Source organism: Daldinia childiae (assembly GCF_008694065.1).
Source record: "Daldinia childiae strain JS-1345 chromosome Unknown Scaffold3, whole genome shotgun sequence".
Lineage (NCBI taxonomy): Eukaryota > Fungi > Ascomycota > Sordariomycetes > Xylariales > Hypoxylaceae > Daldinia > Daldinia childiae.
In genome coordinates this window covers 161,838-182,082 of record NW_022984644.1, presented here as the reverse complement: position 1 = coordinate 182,082, position 20,245 = coordinate 161,838, and the positions used below count along the sequence as shown (strand labels likewise).

The window sequence follows — 20,245 nt, the reverse complement described above, 5'->3', positions numbered from 1 at the left end:
TCGTGTATGCCTGATTAGGGGGTAATATTGTGTATATATATCTGGGTTATCTTTTAGGCAGCGACGACGAGGATGTCAATTTCACCAGCATTACCCTTGAAGTCGTCTCTACAGCAAGTCTATCGATGTAAATATGTGACATGATAAGGCTAGGAGAAATGATTGCTATGTCGGGTAGGAAATCTGATCTCTATGTTACGATGGACGACTCCTCGAATTTTTGGATAATCTCCATCGGTCACCATCCCAGGTCACCGGGGAGGGCGGGGAGCGGAGGATACGAGTGACGCCTCTCGATAAGATGCGGGTATGTCACTCGAAGGCGGTTCTCAACCTCGCGCAGCTACACATTTGCTCACCATCCCAAGAAATCCATCATAGACCATATTTTTACATTAACCGTCGAAATCTAGAGGATACAGTAGTTGTGGCGAGTATTGATCGAGTGTCATCCTAGAGAGATCTCTTGTGCTGATTTAGTTAGTTGAGGGTGTAGATCCCGGACGTGTCTAATATCATGCCGCTCCTCCGATCTTTAACCTCAACAAAGCCACCGTCAGGGGAAACAATAGCCTAACAATCCCGCCAACGATCTGGTTTGGCCTTATTAAGAATATCTAGAATAGGTTGTTTGGCCGTATGGTGCTTAAGATGCATTCACGTAATCTCCTCTCGTATATCTCGACCTCTCCATCCGCCGGATCGACCTATTCCTGCGATCGCTAAATAGACGAACTAGTAATCGAAGGCATAGAGCCGTAGTTCAACGTGTTTAGATGTCACATAATTGATTCCTCCTTGAACATCTCCTTTTGTCGCTCTATATGTACCCATAGGTCACTCTACGTAGAACCTATATCATAATACGAACACTTATAAATATCATGTCGAGGGTAAATATGAAGTAATAGCATAATATATGCTATTACAAATCGATCTAGTAGATTATTCTACTGATATTCTCCTTTAGCCAGGTAATCACTGTAGCATTGCGTCCAGATAGACTAGAAAATCATAATCAGTATTGCGATAGAGGATTAAAAACAATCTTCAGATAGGTTATCATGATAGGTATTTACTCAGGACGCTAGGTCTACGAGCTTATGTTTTTATCATATGACTTATTTATATTAAAATCGGGAATATCGTGTTGTGTGCGTGAAGTTGGTTTGCCTAGGCGTCAGCTTTGCATCAAACAGAAATCTTATAGATAGCGGGGTAGGGAGGTAGACTGACTGATTGACTTGGTTGGGAGCTCGGATAGGTTCCTTAATTATCCCATGTACTTTCGTTCATTAGAATAGTAGCGGAAGGCTTCTGATGATGACGAGCCTCGATGTTGTATATTCCTAGGATAATCGTCCTAGGGTAGTATATATCTGCGCGGCGGAGTGGTTACCATGGAATACGTTTGTGCCCACTCCAACACTGTGGTATATACGAGAATAGGGAGAGTGTATTGTCCCATCACGATAGTGCAAGTTCTAAGCGGAAGGTTAGCCGTATGTGACTCGATATTTATCTGTAATCAGAACCATAGGATGGCGCCAGGCCGGTCTGCATGTAGAGGTAGTCATCATATGTCAGCAGGTATCACCAGAGCGATTAGAAATTAGGCCGTTGGAAATGTCAAAAGACTGCATTCATTCGAGATCCTTTTGATCCATGTGCGATCTTAAAGATCTAAAAGATCTAAAATCTCGGGTTCCCTTAACCCCTGTTTCTAGCCTAGACCGATGCCGAACAATTCAACTGCAAGTGGCGATACTCTGTTGCTGAGGGCATCGTGACGCCGGAAGTGACCCACGTAGATAAGACATAAGGATAAGCGCAACTACCTACGATTCTCGTCCTTCTGGAATATTTTTTTCTTACATTGATGTAAATCTCCTTTAGTTACAGTAATTTGACCCCCTCTGATAGCTATAACTGACTTTCATTATCGAGTTCCTCTTTCCATCTTGTTCGTCTACACACGTCCCGTTTTTCTTATCATCGATATTTTTTTCAATATGAAAGTATGGTCCATCTTCTGACTGGGCTTTAGTTCCATCGAGTCTAACGTGGCTCTAGGGCGAGTATTATCCGTGGATGAACTTGGTGGATTAACATGTACGGGTCATGGAGCCTGACAGTTAACAGCATGAAGAGGAAGCCTATCAGTCTACGCGGCTGACAAACGATCGTAGCACTTCCTAAACTACGCTCTACAGCACTCGAACTAGTAAAAGATGGATGTATCATCATAATTATTGTATCGTTATCCCATACATCCTCCGCTTACAGCTGCAGAGGTGGCTAGGTCTTGACAGTCGATCTTGGAGAGAACGGCAGCTAAGTCATAACCGGAAGTTCCCCCGTAAAGTGATAAATGCCCATTCAACAGTGTGATGTATTGTCAATAGTATGCCTAGGCCGATAGGAGAGGTCTTGATACCACGTAAGCCGTCGCATGTCTACATTAGACCGTCCTCTCTCCCGGCGAACGCATATCGATGGTATCATCCTCCTCACCTGGAAACCACCAGATAGGATTGACCTTAGCTAAGATAGCCTTACGAAAACACTGCCTTCTCCCAAACCTACCTCAAAGTTCTATCGCGGCCATTATGAAGTCCGAACATTATGACTTACAAAAGTGATCAAACCCTCCGTGCTCTCCTATGTTAATAAAGCATAGGCCCTTTCATTCCCTATTCCAAATACCCTATACATAAGATAACGAATACGCATCGACCCGGTTCCTAAATCCTAAAGTTACCAATCCAAGCCGTGCTGCCAGGGGCCAAAGAAGCCTGCTTCTGCGGCGTCGGCGATGTTGCAGGGGAAGTTCTTGGCCTTCGCACCCAACTGAACCGCTGAGCAATATCTCAACCCTACTTTACTTTACCTATGGTCATAACAAACTGTTAAAATCTTTAACTAATATAATATGTATCTTCTAAAAAGGGGGAGAGAGCTCTGTTACTATATGCATCCCTATACGTAGTCCTCCAATCTACCTAATTCCTTAATTAAATGCGTTGCTTACGACGGCCATGTACTGGGATCGCTTGGGAATGGAGGGATGATAGTATTGTATTGTACAGTGGCAATACGGTGCGGCGTTTAGAGCGTCCTGGAGCGTCCTGGAGCTAGTGCACTGCAGAACGGAGATAACAATATACGTCAATGCTAAAAGGTTAAATACCCCTTTTATGACACGACTGGGACACGTACTCGGAAAGTTTCATCGAGACTTCAGATGATATTCGAGGGAACTGTGATAAGCGGAATGATATTTTACGCTAAGGGTGGGTGAGAATGTATCGTCTTCAGGTGTATACCATGGCTACCTAGGTAGGTAAGTACCTAACCTACCTACGATAGCATGGATACCTACCTCATATTTGACTAGGGTTATATCTTGAACTGCACAACTGCACAACTGCATACGAGATAGGGCATGCGTAGAACCGGGTTTAAGGCATATACAAAGTTGCATAACCGTTATTGTTTTATAGATATCAATTAAGCATGAAAACCAGCGCGACTATCTGTGAAGAACCAACGCGTCTAGACAATTACATACAATGCCCTCATGTTACGAGACAAATCAAAGTCATCTTCAGTCCTCTTGTATGCCGGCTCCGAAACCATGCTGACCGCGCCCGCCTGTGACATGTATTGTCGACTGAGAAAAAAAAAAAAGAGAGACCAGAAACACCGGGGAGAACACTCCTATCCATGCAATTGTGGGAATCTGACGCGAGTCTATCGTAATAGAATATTGTTACAGTGTTATGCGCATGTTGCATGTTGTACTCAGAAAGGCCTAAGAGATATCTCGGATATCGGGACCTGGCGACCTGGCGACCTGGCGAGCTAAATATTCGTAGTACCATTAGTAATCTCCATTGCCTCACCATCATCAGCTGCCGCCTCATTATCAACGGGGCCACCACCATCCGAAAACTCAGAAGCACTTCCGCCATTCTTAGCCTGGTTCTCCATTGCGAATAAGCGAGCAGCTCTACCCTCCTTTTTGCGAGGCTGGGGAGCTATGACACAGAAGTTAGTCGGCAGTATTGATATTGTCAACATGTGACTACTAGTGAGTACTTACCTCGACCATTCTCCTGGACATAGAATCGTCGGAGTAGTGAGACAGCCTCGTCACGAAGATATCCACCTTCTACCGGATAACCATGTTCCACATTGCCGCCGTCACCGTCATCCTCACCTCTCGGTATGGGAGTAGCTTTGCCTTGGTGGATACGACTGGCGTCTTGAGGACCATATCCATTTTGATAGGGACGGTCTGCTGGCTTCGGAACAGGCTTGGAGTTCTGGTGGATTTTGAAAACGCCTCCGGTCCCACCAAACTTATCATTGACAGCACCAAAATATACCTTCTTGATGCCTAGTTGGCGAAGAAGAGAGGCGCACATGACGCAGGGCTCAACCGTAACGTAGAGAACACACTCAGATATGATGCTGCGACTAATCGCCGGGGCCGGATGGAGCTTCTGACCATAAGGATAGATATGACTGTCTGTCGGATCTACATCCTCCCAGCTAGGATCATCCAGAGCTGGGCTGCTGTCAACTTCTTTGGCATCCTTTGGCCCTTTCCGGGAAAGTAAGGCAGACAGGGCCATAAATTCAGCATGACGAGTCCCGTTGCGGGTAACGTTTGTCGCGTTCATTCCTTTAGCGATAACCTTTCCGTTATGGACCAAGACACAACCTACTGGCGTCTCATTAGTATTTAGAGCTAGATTACCCTAATAGTTTTGTTAGCTAGTCTGTAGAAACAAGGGAAATATCATCATATGCTATATGAAAGAGAAAATTTACCATAGCAAGTGCCTCTTGCATCAAGTTGAGATGGTATGCTCGCTCAACTCGTTCCTCCTCCGTCTGGGGTTCGATTAGTCCAGGCAGATTAGGAACTAGAGGTGAAGGAGATTTTAGAGCAGCGGTCTTATCGGTGGGAGGTAAGGCAACCATGATCGGAGCGGCTAAAGCATTAGGAGCGGCCGCTGTAGAAGCATGTCCCGGCTTAGGGGGCTCTCCACTACCGGAAATATCATCAAGAGTGAGACAGTTAATACCGGAGGCGACCTCTTCGACTTGCGTATTTTGGGGAACATTATCTTCTATTGCAGGCTTGTTAGGAGAAACAAAGGCTGCGGTGACGTGCTGGCTGCGGGTACCCGTTTTCTGGACTTGAACCCGGCCCTCCGCAAGGAGGGGCTTTGGGTTAGGCGGCTGAGATTGGGAGACGGTGGACGATAGATTGTGAGGGGGAGCATTCTCTCTTCTATTGTCGATAAAGGGAGTAGGAGGTGGTAGGCCACGGGTTTGGCCGCCTATTTTACCTCCGAGTGGTTTTTGACTATCGGATTGACGAGAGTTGACTTTGGTGTCACCTTGATTCGCAACGGGAGTAACACCGACCTGTACACGAGGCGACGCATGGTTTTGGCTAGATGTAGGCTTGTTGACGATGATGCTGCCGTTTGGCTGGGTAGTGGTAGGAGCATTAGGAGCATTAGAAACAACAGATTTTGAACCAGAACCTTTGTGGCCACCTCGCTTTTGGCCACGTTTCTTAGACTGCGCCATAGTATGGTATTGGTATGAAGAATCCAGACCTTGTTCGAGATCTATGAAGGAAGAACTTTGGTGTAGTTGGGAGGTCTGGAGGTGGGGAGAAGATGAACATAAAGAGGAATTTGGTTTTTTTTGCTCAGTTGAAAAGTTTGAGTTTAGTGAATCTGAGCGTATTGAAGGTTGTGGATTTGTTGATGATTGTTTCTGTGTTGTCCGGCCTGAGTCAGGTGTTGAGTTGAAGGGAAAGAAGCGGGTGAAGAGTTGGATGAAAGACGCAAACAGTTCCTGCCATGTCTGCCAGAGGCTCGCGGCGTAACCTAAGATCTTGTGTCCCGCCATTGTTTCCTCTTTCCCGTGCTTTCCTTATAATACGTTTTATTCCTTAGGTAAACTTAAATCAATAAAAAATACCGCTAATTACTATAACTTCCTTAGGTACCCAAATAAAATAAAATGTTCGTGATGCCGTCACCACTAACCGAATGCCGAATGAGATAAGCAGCTAATCATGAGACGAAGCAATGCCGACCACCAATGAGTGGTAAGGCAAGACCTGCATAAGCCTTCTTATCCCCGTGTAAGTCAATTAGGGAGGTAACAACTCTTTTGGTGAGCTACCTAGTGAGAGCGAGCTATGTTAGTACCTATAAAGGATCCAGGATCCGAAACGAACGTGCATCTATGAAATCGCTATATCGCTATATCTCTTCCTTACCAGGCCATCTCCATATCTTTGGAGGATAAGACAAGGTAGAATACCCAGGAGAAAACTGTGAGCTATGATGCAGGCGAGTAATCATGACCGGGCTGAAGTTAATAGGTGAAAAAAGTTATTTTATATATCATGACAAGGCAAGATGTCGCAGCGGCGCGGCTGAGAATTTTCTGCCGCTTGGGATAAATAAAGTAGCTAATTGCCTAATTTGTGTTAGTTCGTTTTACTTACAAAGGGTTAGATGGTATTTAAAACCTTGCTATAGAAGGTATCTTTAGCCCGAGCGGGAACTAACATATATCGAATAAGTTGGTGGGGATTAGGTAACTCATAGATACCTAGGTACATAACCAACTCTTATGTAAGCCTTCATAACCCAATAACTACATAGTGTATAGCAACACAATTAATTGCATATCACAAGATCATTAATAAACGACAATATTCACAAAAAGCGGTTAAGTATCGTATTGATCTAAGTAGGCACGGAATACACTACCTTCCATAGATCGTCAACTAGTCTGACCCTCAACCACCTTCTTTCCCTCAACTACCTAGCATGTTATACATGTATGCATGTATGAAGCCAGAAGCTCATTCCGAATCCATCACCATCTGTTTCTAACCTGGGGTATCATAATTTTTTATATATTTCCTGACAAGTGCAACTAAGCGCTAATCATAACAGTACGTAGTAGAAATGATTTATATGGCGAGATATCATCATTATACAAGACTTGTCATGCGGTGCATGCGGTGGCCTAGGGCCTTAGTCTTCTTAGACGAGTGCAAGAAGTTGCTTTCGAGGTCGCCACGTACCCTGGAGATGCCTTCTAAGAATTGGGCTTGACAAGGTTCGTACCAATAGCGAGTCGTCTTGGGAAAGGAAGAACCTGTGGCTAGATCCAGCATGTCTATACTATGTTGCCTCAACACAGTGTAAGCGACAGCAACGGATAAAGACCCCACGAAGATCCCGGTGGTTTGAAGTTCTCCGGCTTTGTTGCTAAGAAGTGTCCACTGGCGAAGCACGCTCAAAGTTGCATATGCAAATATTAGGCACGCTGCCACTACACTCGCAATTGTCTTGGTCCAATTCTGCATATCCGACTTCACTTGTAACCGTGACGTGTGCCGGGATGTTGAAAGGAGCTGCCTCCTTTCTACGTAGTTCTTTTCCTCAGCGCCCGAGTAGAGCACCGTTTGGCTCGTCTTAGACAAATAAGCGGATAGAACATCTGCACTAGAGACATCACTATTCTCGGCAGCACCCAAAGTCGCGTTATTCCGGAAAACCGGGGTAGAAATGCTGGGCGAAGGACGTGTAGGCGCATTCCGGGTGTTTGGTCCTGCGACGGAAGACCACGAAGACTGTATATTTTGAGACAAAGAAAACGAAGTGGCTATATCCGCTGTGCGGCGCTCGGCGAGAGTGGAAGATATCGGTTCTCCGGTATTTATAGTAGTCGTGTTCTGCAAACATCTTAGCCTTGGGCCACGATTGAATACATAGCAGGAATGGCTTACGTTTTGGGGAAGTTTGCCGGGCTCGCGACGTGACTGGCTTGTCGAAGGCAATTCTGGTATGGCCTCGGGCACTGCTGAGCTCATACTTGTGGTACACCAAGTACCACTACTACTTGTCAACATAGCAACCGAGTCTTGCCGACTGTGCCATTCTGCAAAGTCTTGACTGGCTTTTCTTAGACCGGTGGAAGGTAAAGATGGTCTACGCTGAGATTCGTGCGGTCGAGAGGATGGCACGCCTACTCCAGTTGGCGACGGCGAGGTCCATGGTTGCGGCCGTGGTTCGCCTGTCCTTACTGGTGTTAATGGGTTTGGTAGACCTGGCGGAACTGGAACGCGCGACCCGGGTACTGGGCTAATCTGCCCACTGTCACCCTGTGCTACAACAAGGGATTGGATCGGAGCGTCGAATATTCCCTCGTGGTATAGTGATGTATCTAGGCCGGTTGGCAGTGATGCCTGTTCTCGTGAGACGAGCGATGCTTGGTGATCTGCATTTACAGATATATCTAGTTGAGCATCCCGATCCCGGTCTTGGTCTTGATCTATAATATTCTTCCGCCTGTGGAAGTCAAATAGTTGTTGATTATCCAGGCGTCCGATGTTTTCAGATTGTGACAATGCTGCAACTTCCTTACTTAAGCTTGGGTCATCATCTAGGTCAACCGAAGAACCTGGTGAGTATAGGTTGAAGTCGGCGTAGTTGTTGCCAGCCTCGCCACCTGGGTTTAGATAAGGTGGTAGTACTGCCTGGGCATCTTCTGTTAGGCCAACTGCCGTGTTCTCGAGGCCCGCTGTTTGAGCCGGAGTAATTGGTTGAGATGGCGACGAGTATGAGTTGGATGATGTTGGTGTAAGGTGGCCCGCAGGGTCAAAGAAGAAGTCGTAGTCGTATGGAATAGTCTCAAATGGCTCCTCGTCATACTGAACGAACTGATCCCAGTCCATAGTAGGATCAACTAGCGACTCCGACATGACGGAGTCAAAAGATGAACCAGATAAGTGTGCAATGTCGAATGATGGCATATATAAAGATTGCCCTAAAGATTCTAATGTTGTTTGTGGTGGAGGTGCCGATGCTGGGACGGATGGTGCAGCGATCTTCTTCGTCTTCTTGGCGGTTTTGGCTGCAGAAGAACCGGACGACCGCTTATGACTTGGGTCACAACGCACCTTCTTTCTCCGGCAAGAATCGCAAGCCTTGATGATACGCATTAAGTGAGCGTGGTCACGCTGCTCTTTTGTTTTGCAGCCACGGGAAGCCGAATTGGTGACGTCCTTTCCATCCTTAGTTAAAATCTTCATACCGGGAAGATGTGAGAAATCATTGGATAGAGCCGTCTTCTTAGGAGACGACTTTTGGGCCCTGTGTTCGCTAGACGAAGAAATATTACTAGCTTGGGTCCATTGGCTCTCGGACATAACAGGTGATGTGAAGTTGGAAACGTAGCCAGAATCAGCCAAGGCTATACTAGGCGATTCAGTGGCAGAGCCAAGAGCAGGGTAAACCATGAAGAATTTGAAAAGTTCGCCGGTCGCCATGCTGTGCTCGAAGAATTCCATAGAAACGGTAGCACGCTTATCGAGGATGGAGGCATCCCCGGGGACATAAGCGTCGATCATCTCGTCCAACTGCTTGGACCCCATGGCAGGAAAGAACTGCAAAGGGGCACCAATGGCAGGCTGATGGACGGAGAAACCCATAAGGGAAGTGGAAGAGTTGATACCGGACATATACGACATGTTATTGTTGGTTACGTGATTAGCGATGCCGAGGGAATGGATACGATGCAGGATGGTCAGATTGACGACTTGGCAATTTGGTGACTTCAAGCAAACGTGGGTTTACAGGTAAGCACCAAGTTCCGTCGTAAAAGGTGATAAGTAGCGCCAACTCCAAATGTGGGTTGGCTAATATAACTATAATTCGGGTATAATAATAATGATAATGATAATGATATAGTATAAAAGCGAAGTAGGCTAACAGAAGGGGGGGGGAGAGTTAACCGCCAACGTTTGACAATATGGATAGGTTAGGTAGTATGGTGGTGAGAGTGGAAACCTGCTTTTTGAGTCTAGGCACCTAGGTCGACGATGTCTAGTTCAAAGAGTCAGGGGTAAAGAGTGTAAGTCTTCGAATATTTCGAAGTAAAAGGTTTGACAATAGTCAAATGATATGTTTTGAGACCTAGGTAGAGTCTACTACTATAGTCAGATGTGAAGAGATGGGAAAAGAAAAGAAGAAGGAAATTTCGAATCTCGGGAGGGAGTCACAGGATGATATTTCACTTCTGACAGTCCCAAAGCTTTCGTTATACAATACAATTAGTGCGTGCAAAGCCTCAATTCATCACCAGCAAAGAATGGCGGAGCAAGGTTTTGAGACCCACCACGGCGAAGAAGTAGATCGACCGCTTAACCAATCATCATTGTTTTTTAGTGGGCACGAGCCTTCCAACTCTTAAGTACTTCGTTCTGTAATCTGTTAGTATTTAGCTGAAACAGTTACTTAAATACTAACAGTATCAGATACCTGTCCCATCTCAGCTGGGGAAGGATGCGTGGGAGCCTGAGGCATCTATCGGCAAGACCAAACAGGTGGGTTGACTCATTCAAGAATTGGCCAATTACCAATTATCTAACCCCTCCTAAATTAAGACGAGCTCACCTTCATTTTAGAGGTATTTCAATGCGACTTTTTTGGTGTCGTATATATGCCACTAATATGCTATTATACATACAGTACAGCTATTATAATTACAACCTTGGCACTTTTGAAACCTGATTGACTTATTCTCGGTAGTTTTCCTTTTCCTTTTCGTTTGTTTTTATTTGTTCTTATTTTTATTTAAAATTCGTGTTCAAATTAGCATTTAAGTGGCTTCCCCGTCAATAACCCCACCAGATCTTCTTGTAGATCTGGGTACATACATAGTGGAGGGCCGGGAGGCTAACGTTGCACGAAATATCATACCTAGACCAGCCCGTTTAATTATCCTCAAGAATATATGAAGAATATATGACACCCAGCTTAAGTGTAAATACATGTACTTCATACATGGGTTAGGCACCTGTCATATTGTCATATGTGCCGAGTACATTAGATACTTGCATATGATAAGTAACTATAGTATGACTCGACTCGATCGAAGCGAAACTCCGATACGCATACTAGAATGCAACCAGATATGGATGCATGTACGAAACCGAGGTACGTAAGTGACTTAAAATGTGAGTAATACTTTATTGCTTTATGAGATTCGGTATGCGCACCCCTACCGAAAACTGTCAGTGTGTTCTGTTAGTGTATTATTGTAGCTTGTGTATATAAATATAAATTATATATAGCCATATAGGCCCGAGGGCGTCAACTCGTAAATATTTCCTATGATCGAATATCCAAAATGGTGACCATTTAACACCAGATACTCACAAACCATGAGTGTATCCATACCGACACCTAAGAATGAAAAGGGTATCAATGCCAAATAACTATGCAAAATAATGTTCGCCTATACTCCGTAAGAAGTAATAGTGAACTTTAAAGAAATCATTTCCTATAATGATATAATGCGAATCATCCTCCACAACTTGTAGTAGTAACGGCTAGTTGTGCTGTCATTAAGGTATTGAAATGATGCCGTATAAAACCTTCGTCGCTAGGGAATTGGCCTCTACGATGTTGGCGGCGATGATCTTGATGGATGGGCTACAACCTGTTAGAATCACCACTAGTAGCTTAAGATACTTATTTACAAACCTCGTTGAAAACTCGAGATTGAGCCCGGTCCTTTAATGACCATGTGGCCACAAATCCAATCAAGACCAACACTAGAGACCACCAACTAAATGCGTCCGTGTTAATTGCGCGAGGTTGTAATGGATCCGACTCAGTAAAATGGCTACTTTCTCGAATTATAGTGGTCAATAAGGGTACGATGATTGGGAGGAGATGGATAATGGGCAACTTGACAAAAGACAGTAAGCGTATGGGACATTGGCGGGGTGATTTGCACCCAGTGTAGTGTTTCCGAGTAGGGCGGGGGAGTTTTCGTGGGGAATCGCTGCAGTCAATGAGGGGAGTGGAGGAATCACTACTAGTTTCCCACTTAGCATTATGGTAATACGGCTGTTCGTGCGGGTTCCTGGCACCAAAATGTGATCCGTATCCGTTGTTCGAGCTCCCCCCACCAAACCATGGCTGGTTTCCTTCCGGTTGAAAGCTCCAAGAATAACCGGCTTCGGACTCGCTAGATTGGGTCAGGGCTACCGCCGACCCTGCGACCGATTCATCTCTCGTGGAGCCATAATACCATCTCTGGCAAGAAGAACCTGAACAGCTCTCCCTGGTGCATCGGAATGGGGATAGAGGGGACTCTAAGTCATTAGGAGCTCGAGCTCTAGCACGGCAACGCGTGCACACGAGCCAGAAACGTGGGTTGACATCATGAAAGGGGTGATGTTTTGTTCGAAAATGGTTGGACAGCTCCCGGAACGGTCCTGTCCAGTGACAAGTTTCCGAGGAAGTCTCCGACGCAGTATCTATCGAACCCCTAAACTCGCATTGCCAGCGATTTGGGTATATCTCCATCTGGCTGCCAATCTCGAGAAATTCGAATTGTAGATGCCCATCCGGAGATTGTGTACCCATATCATTACCTGGGTGGTATGTTTGTCCTGGGGCTTGGAGCATCGCGCTGTCTAGATGAACCGAGTCGGCATCGAATCCCCTCACGATTTGTTGTACATCTGAGCGGACGGCCTCGTGATCTCCAATTGAGGATTGCAAGTCAATAAAGTCGGTTGACATAGGGTCTTGCTCTGATGAGGCCATCGCAGCCCCGCCAGCACCAAACGTATTCCAAGTTCGTTCTATCGGCGTGAGCGACATAAACTCGTTTCGGCCATGCGGCCTGCCATGACTGGAAGATTGCGAGAGCAGGGTGCTTTGATAGCCTTCTTCTAGACGACAGAAATCATGGCAATCACACTACAGGTATTTGTTAGTACAATGCAATGATGTGATGTCGTTGATGACTTTACTGTTGTTTTCTTAGCCCGGTGATGCGGGCAAGCAAGCTTGAGCTTGCGTTTAAGTGCAGTATTCAACCTAGTACGTGAATCTAGCGGTCCTCTCCTCCTACCTCGCTGACGTCTGGATCGATCTGCATCGTGCGTCGTTACATCTTGGGTGGAAGGCGTGCTGGGCTCGTCTGTTGGCGAATGAATAGTACTACCAATAGACGGAGCTGCTTGGGGAGGGAGCAAGCTCTGCTGCGAGGCAACATGAGTTTGCAAGCGCAAACGTTCAAGCGTCTGCCGAATATCATTATAGATCCTCTGGTTCTCGGGGGTTGGTTCGACAATAATTCTAGAAACATGGCGCGATTCATAGCCTCTGGGCGTTTGATTAGGCGAGGTCATATTCAAGTTGGCACAAAGTGCGTGTCGAATGTCTGGTTACGGGGTAGCAGGCAGCCTTGTAATGGGTGGTGAGGCCTGCCAGTACATTTACTTGGTAAGGTAGAAATGAAGCCGTGCAGGGGAGCAGGGGCTTAATGTTATGATAAAACAAATAAGGAGACAAAATTCACTGCGATAAAAGTCCAAATAGGTAGTGGTAGACTAGGTTAGTAGGCTGGCTGTGTATAGTGATGGTTGGGATGGAAGACACGAGATAGGGCGGGACATAATATTTGAGGGACCGACCCGAGGAGGTACTCAAGGACATAACCAATCTATCTGTATATTAGGTACACTTGCTGTAACAATGTACCTAACCTATATGTGTAGCAATGAATGCACATTAGGTACTGCGCCTAGTGAGGCTGACGAGGAGGCAGATTTTTTTTTTCTTTTACAACCCCTTCACATCGGAGCGCAGCGCCCACATGAGCTCTCTATGCTGGTACACTTACCGATCATTGGATTTCGCTTAGCTGGGGAAGGTAGTGCGTCATCTTTCAACCATGAATACTTCTTCACGGGATCCTAACTATATACCATACCTGGCCAATGCTATTTGGCTATAGGTAGGAATGTAGTAGAAAGACGGATCCATCTTGGACATCAAATGTCTCTTCTTTACCAAACTTTCGGTGAAGCAAAATCAATAATTGTCGTTCTGGCGCTGACCACAGCGTTTCTTAGATATGAGAATCAAGAGATTCGATTCGAGCGGGGAAATGGAGGATTTTTTTTTTCTCTTCTCTTTTCCTCTATGAATCCCAGCTACAGACGCAGGTAAGACCCCACCTACGTAGGTAACTATGCGGTTCTTTACAGCAGTGTATGCTAGAGCACTAAAGTGGTAAGGGTCGGCTTGACACGTAGCATGTCGTCTGAGCATCTGCGCTTAAGGTCGAGCCAACGCGTTGCTTTATGATGCTCGTCGTGGCTTTCTACAAGTTGCCCTGCCAGTCGACACGATTATACGGGCAAATTGGCAAAATTTGCTACTATTAACTACCATTGCGATTTGGCCTCGGGAGATACAAATTCCCAATTTACTTTTAGCCTTACTGTAAGTATTGCACGCAACGTAAACCGGCGTAGTCCTAGCTTGCATTTGTCGGTCATATACTATTTCCCCCTCCCCAGAGCCGCCTGGATTAGAGAACTCGCAAAAGGGTTACATTCGCACACCCTACGGTGGACGCGTAAATTCGAATAGATCATGGGCTTCCCTGCTCCATGGTCCTCCGTTCGCTCTGGCAAATACGGGCATGGCTGCAGCAGAAGCTTTGCGTCGGACTTTTGATGTAGCCTTCTGTTCGTCGTGTTCATGTCTCTTAGTATCTGGCGGTCTTCCTAATGCTACTTCTGACGGCAATGGACATTGCGGGACATGGCCGGCAGCATCCGAAGGCTTGGCAGCCTTCTTCCCTCGGGTGGCGGGGTTGACCACCATCTTAGCAGTAGGTAGCCGCGTCGCCGCAGTGTCGTCAGATAAGGCCTGCACGTCTGAGTTCCCGCTGACTCGGGCTGACGTGGGTCTGATTTTCTTCTGCGGAAGACACGAAATCGCTTCGACATCAACCGTACCTATGTTGCGGTCCTCCACAAACTCGGGAGGGACACCGTTGCTCACCGCCCTTGCTTCCTTGGCTAGAGGCTGCACCACCGAGTGGTTCGCGGAAAAGCCGCTAGCGAGACTTGCCTTACCATATTCACCACCCTCATTCCGTTTCGGCCCGCTATCAATTTCTTCGTCAAAAAAAAAACCGATAACTTCTTTGCTACGTACGTTCCTGCGGCCTAGCTGAGCAAGGCGAGGGGCAGGAACGTCATCTTGCAAAACCAAGTCATCTCCGTCAGTCATCATCTGGTTCTCGGTATCCTTTTCTGTTATCGAATGCGAGTCTACACTGTCCCTAGTCCGAGGTTTTTTCCTTTTCCTAGATGAGTCGCTGTTGCTTCTTGAAAGCTTAGTCGCTTCGGTTAGAATACCGTGCTCATGCCTAGAGCTAGATGGCTCGTCATTCATTTGATCGTCATAAGCATGCGTTTCCATATCCACAAAAGGTTTACTTTGAATTTGAGGATCCGATATAGCTGTATCATCTTCACGGTGCTTTGCACTCTGCATTTTCCGCCGAGTATTCTTTATTTTGTTATCTTGTTTGTATGCCGACTTAGGATTTACTTGCGACGAATTGCATAAAGGAACATCCTGTGTTATTCGTCGGGTATGATCGGGCTCTTTAACATCGGTGTCTATATTTATATCATCATCGGACATACCATCGTTTGAATGCCCTTTCGTAATCCCTCTTAGTGGAGTAGGTGGGCATTGGTAATCGATTTGGTTCTTAAATGCTCTTGTTGATGAACTGTCACTCTTCAGCTTCTCGGATATCATTACTAGGCCCCGTTTCTTCCTAGGCTTGATACGCAATTCTGTCCTCGACTCGCTTATAGGTTGTCCCTGGGCTAATCCTAAGTGTTCATTATTACTGACAACCACTTCCGCTTTATTCTTGGGGTTCAGCTCTGTGGTAAGATTCCCGCCTCGAACCGATTTCTTTGGTCCTAAGATAGAGGGTGGGCCTTTAGCTTCTCTATCGATTAAACCTGCCGCCGACGCTGTATTGTCAAAAGCATTATCTCCATCTTCAAGTTGAGGATAGTGTCGCTTATTGCTTCCGTGGTTGTTCAAACCCAAGTTCGCCGATATTGGTTGTAATGTATCAATCTCTACGGGCTGTCCTCTAGTCTGGCCCCTTCGCCTTGGCCCTGACTGTCTTTCGTTGATAGGTGGATCGCATTGTTCGTTAATATCAATTTTATCGCCTAAAGAAAGCAGTGGGGGCTGCGACTTAACAGAATCCCGTGTTGAAATAACCTGGTGCTCTTGATATACTTTCTTTGATAACGCAAGTCTAAAAGTATTAATCTGTACTTCTTCTCGTATCCTTGTAGGTGCATCCTGTATAAGTATAGGCTCGGCACCTGAATTACCGGCATGAGTGCTAGGAATAGCTGATGACAAAGGCCGGTCATCAGCGGAGACGGATATCACCTTCGGCGGCCTACTCCGCAATAGTGGACTACTTGTTGGCGTACCGGATAGTGTCAATGAAGCACCAAATAAGCTTTGTGCGTAACCGCTCTTGCTTGGAGGAGATACTTCTCGCTTCCTTCGCTTCGCGGGGCGTCCATCATCATCCCGCGTGGAAGTAGCTAATTTCTGTCTTTCTTCGTATGGCGATTCAGTTGGCACGAGAGCACGCCCGTGGTGGCCAGTAGGTGTACCAATCAAATTATGGAGAGGCTTATGTCGCAGCTGGAAGTGAGGGGCATCAACATTTGGTGTAGTAACATTTGGTGTAGCAGCCTCAACTGTGGGAGGTCGTCGCGCAAGAGCAGCAGATTGACGCTCAGCCCTTTCTCGAGCTCTCTTGTCTATGAGTTCGGAGAGATCTTGATCACGACTCCCCGTACATTCAGCGACCTGAACAATGGTGCCTCCTCTTTCAAGTTCAACTTCTTCGCCTTCGTCGAAATGATAATCTTCGTGCCAGTGTGTGTCTCCTACAAAGTTGCCACGTTCGTCGTATACCATGATACGTTTATTGAATGTGTGATATTTCAACCTCCCATCTTGCCAGCGCTTTTGCTTTCTGCGAAGGTCTCGCGTAAATAAGCAGACATATTCAAGGACTGGAGCGGTGCTACCGGGTGTCTGCTGGTGATTTGAAGATCCAGAGCTATGCAAGTTATGCATAGCTGTAGTCATAGCTATTGATGAATACTTGTCGACATTGATCAAGTCTGTAGGTACCTATATATGGCTTGGTGGTGCCTAAAAAGGAAAGACAATCAAAATGTTCATTGTAGTCGCTTAATACTGTTACCGTTACTAAGCTCAAAAAGTTGGTGTGGAGAGATTAGAACGGGGATTAGAACGCGCTTTTGCTATCAACGTGTCTTGAGCGTGTTTTTAGTCTATTTAAATCATTTAAGAAGTCGCGTTCCACACAACCTACTACAACACGTTAGCACGTGTTACTAAGCGGTACATTTAACTACCTAAAATAGTACCTAAGTACATCTGAGTCATGTTTTTGATGTAATATAGGGCTGCATGCGAAGTACACAGGTACACTAGAATTATTTAAATCAGTGCCCCCCCAAAACATTGAATTTGTGACAATTGGAAGTAAAACTGAGGATGCCGGTGTATTATATATTATATATTCAGAGGCTTTATAATTCTTAAGCAGCATACAACCTAAACCAAAAAGTCGTCCGCAGCTTGTCATAATTTGTCTTGGAGACTAACGACAAGCAATCATTGTTGTATTTTTAGATTTCTAACCATTGGCCACAAGTATGTGCAGTGACGTCTTGCTGCTTATCGTTATCGTAAACCTGTTTATTCGGAGAGGCGTTTGTGTTAGCAGTAGCAGTAGCTTCCAAGCTGCACTGCCCACATAACCTATTCGCGGTTCGTTTCGAGAAAATTAGGAGAAGACCGGGAATTGATAAAGACAGGCCCATCTATGGTCATCCTGCAGGCAATCCTAATCATATCCCATAATCCTCCACTAAAGTTCTATGTACCAGGACCAATTCCTACATTTATGTATATGTAGGTACCTAGGTAGCCAAAAAGTTTCTTATAATACTTAGTTACAAAGTACTTTCATAATAGCTTTCTTGATCCTCTTCTCAATTGTAACTTCCTAGTCCATTTTATACCATACTCTTTAACCTTTATCAATTCGTCAATTGGAAGTTACGGACAGAAGTGACTTATGTAAAGTTCCGGCAGTTCGGTAAAACGGCAGCCGTTCCTCTCACTATAATTACCTACCTATTACCTAAATGCATGTATAAACGCATGTACATATAATTATTTCTACGCCTCTTCTCTCAGCCCCTTGTTTCTGCCTGCGTTTCCGCCCCTGCTTCCATCTTCCGACGCGAAAGAACAACGCTGCTAGACCTATTTAATTCATTTATTTCACTTCACACGACAGTTTCTGTTATTGCTATTATCGTTTCTTACTCACTCTTCACCCTTTAGTCGGCGAATGTCTTCACTTCGTCCCTTCATCCTTTGCAGATACAGACTTTAAGCGTGCAGGACCCTTCGTCATGCTATACTTCAAAGCTACGAACCCCGCGTGCTATTAATTGTTCATAATCCCCCCCCACCACGCGTTTCCCTTCAAGGATAAGCAGTTAGATACAAAATTGATAACGTGGCGAGCTCAACAAATAAGCCACCATGCAATCTATGCAAAGACAGTTCGGAAAATTACTCCACAAGAGCCCTGGAGATAATGCCCGAGTCGCTGTTTTATTAAACGACTATGAGGATGCCGACAGAGTCCTTGCTAAGGTATGAGCTAAAATATAATTATCACTCTCAGCCCGCCACAATCTGGCCTCTCGCATATTAATAGTTTTTATATTTCTAGATCGTTGACCACACCAAGTCATGGCATGAATCCTGGGTCAGCTTGGCTATGGCGCAACTGGGCATAGTCACCGAGTACGATGGCCTCTGGGACCCAATAGTTGGTGCTACCGATGGTCATGGAACAACAGCTGTGCCGACCCCGGATCTCCAGCTCGAACGTACCCTAAGGTTGAAACAGGCTTATACTGAGCTTAAGGCAGAAGTACTAGAAGAAGTAGGTCTCATTGAATCTACAATAATTAAGCCTGCTACCGACGCCCGCGATTGCATTGCTCCCTTAAGGAAGACCATTAAGAAGCGGGAAAACAAAAGGTTAGATTACGAGAAGTGTCAAGACAAAGTCAACAAACTGCAGAGGAAAGTCTCTCGAACTCCCAAGGAAGATGCTGCTCTGGCCAAAGCCGAAGCTGAAGTTGCGCGAACAGCTGAGGTATAGATTCCAATACGATGCGAAATAAGATTGTTAATAAAAGCTAATGGGCCCCATAGGAATTCGAGATCGCGGACTCACATCTAAGAGAAACATTGCCGCCTCTCGTAGCTGCGACTTTCAGCATAATACCGCCACTCATAGCAGGAGTGGTTGTAATTCAGAATAGATTGCTCGGCTTGTACTATACCACACTTCACAACTATTGTCAGGACTATGACTTTCCATCGCCGCCACCACCCATGGAAAATGTGATATCTATGTGGTCGGCTACTTATGAGCCCGTCAAGCGCGAAGTCGAATCCATAGCATGCATCGCAACGGGTAAGGCCGTCCGACAGCCTATGAAACTTCCAGATGATCCAAGCAACATCAACAATAACAATAACGATCGCAAACCATCCACTTCGTCCGCGACATCCTCCACCGCGGAGAATGGCTTTCACCGTTCACCGTCTGGGCTCATCGGCTCCAGCAACTCCGCACCACCTCCAGCTGGCCCACGGCCAAAACGAATCCCTTCGTCAGCCTCGATAGCGTCATCCCAAGGAAGTAACACAATACAGCCAAAACCGAAGCCGTCGTTTGCTATTGGCAATCATCTCACGCCTACAGACTTTACCACCGCATCTCGACTCGGTCAGGGACTAACACCAGCGATATCACCTGGTTCTACTCAACCACGAGCAGATTATTTCGGGCGCCCTTCCCCGACGCCCACGAATGCATCCAGCACGTCGTTCAATGCAGCCGCCATCGCCATCAAAAAGAAACCTCCCCCGCCACCGCCGAAGAAGATAGGCGCAAACCGGCTAGAAGAATTTGTAATCGCACAGTATGATTTCGCTGGGCAGAACGTAGGCGACCTGTCCTTCCGCGAAGGCGACAGGATAAAAATCGTCAAGAAGACGGGCACGGATCAGGACTGGTGGATGGGCGAACTAAACGGCGTCCGAGGCAACTTCCCGGCCAATTACTGTAAGGCAGCTTAGCACGTAGCGCGTCTAGAGCAGACCTCAGCCATGTTAAGGTAGGTAGGTAATTA

General features: G+C 46.0%; 4 protein-coding genes across 4 annotated transcripts; 1 reads left to right on the top strand and 3 right to left on the bottom strand.

Annotated features, from left to right (window-relative positions):
* Window positions 1–3,864: 3,864 nt before the first annotated feature.
* On the bottom strand, window positions 3,865–9,583 carry GL218_02814 (tRNA-specific adenosine deaminase subunit tad2; the record flags this gene model as incomplete). The annotated part of the gene is made up of 4 exons (XM_033579349.1): window positions 3,865–4,040; window positions 4,106–4,766; window positions 4,840–5,651; window positions 8,479–9,583. 4 exons carry the CDS (start codon window positions 9,581–9,583, stop codon window positions 3,865–3,867), a joined length of 2,754 nt encoding a protein of 917 aa, XP_033436291.1.
* Window positions 9,584–12,106: 2,523 nt separating this feature from the next.
* GL218_02813 (uncharacterized protein) lies at window positions 12,107–13,264 on the bottom strand (the record flags this gene model as incomplete). Its single annotated transcript, XM_033579348.1, has 3 exons — window positions 12,107–12,217; window positions 12,264–12,830; window positions 12,884–13,264. The coding sequence occupies 3 exons, from the start codon at window positions 13,262–13,264 to the stop codon at window positions 12,107–12,109; spliced, it is 1,059 nt and encodes a 352-aa protein (XP_033436297.1).
* Window positions 13,265–14,486: 1,222 nt separating this feature from the next.
* GL218_02812 (uncharacterized protein) lies at window positions 14,487–17,078 on the bottom strand (the record flags this gene model as incomplete). Its single annotated transcript, XM_033579347.1, has 2 exons — window positions 14,487–15,184; window positions 16,301–17,078. The coding sequence occupies 2 exons, from the start codon at window positions 17,076–17,078 to the stop codon at window positions 14,487–14,489; spliced, it is 1,476 nt and encodes a 491-aa protein (XP_033436298.1).
* A 1,497-nt stretch (window positions 17,079–18,575) lies between these two features.
* GL218_02811 (uncharacterized protein) lies at window positions 18,576–20,192 on the top strand (the record flags this gene model as incomplete). Its single annotated transcript, XM_033579346.1, has 3 exons — window positions 18,576–18,689; window positions 18,769–19,200; window positions 19,260–20,192. The coding sequence occupies 3 exons, from the start codon at window positions 18,576–18,578 to the stop codon at window positions 20,190–20,192; spliced, it is 1,479 nt and encodes a 492-aa protein (XP_033436295.1).
* Window positions 20,193–20,245: the final 53 nt, after the last annotated feature.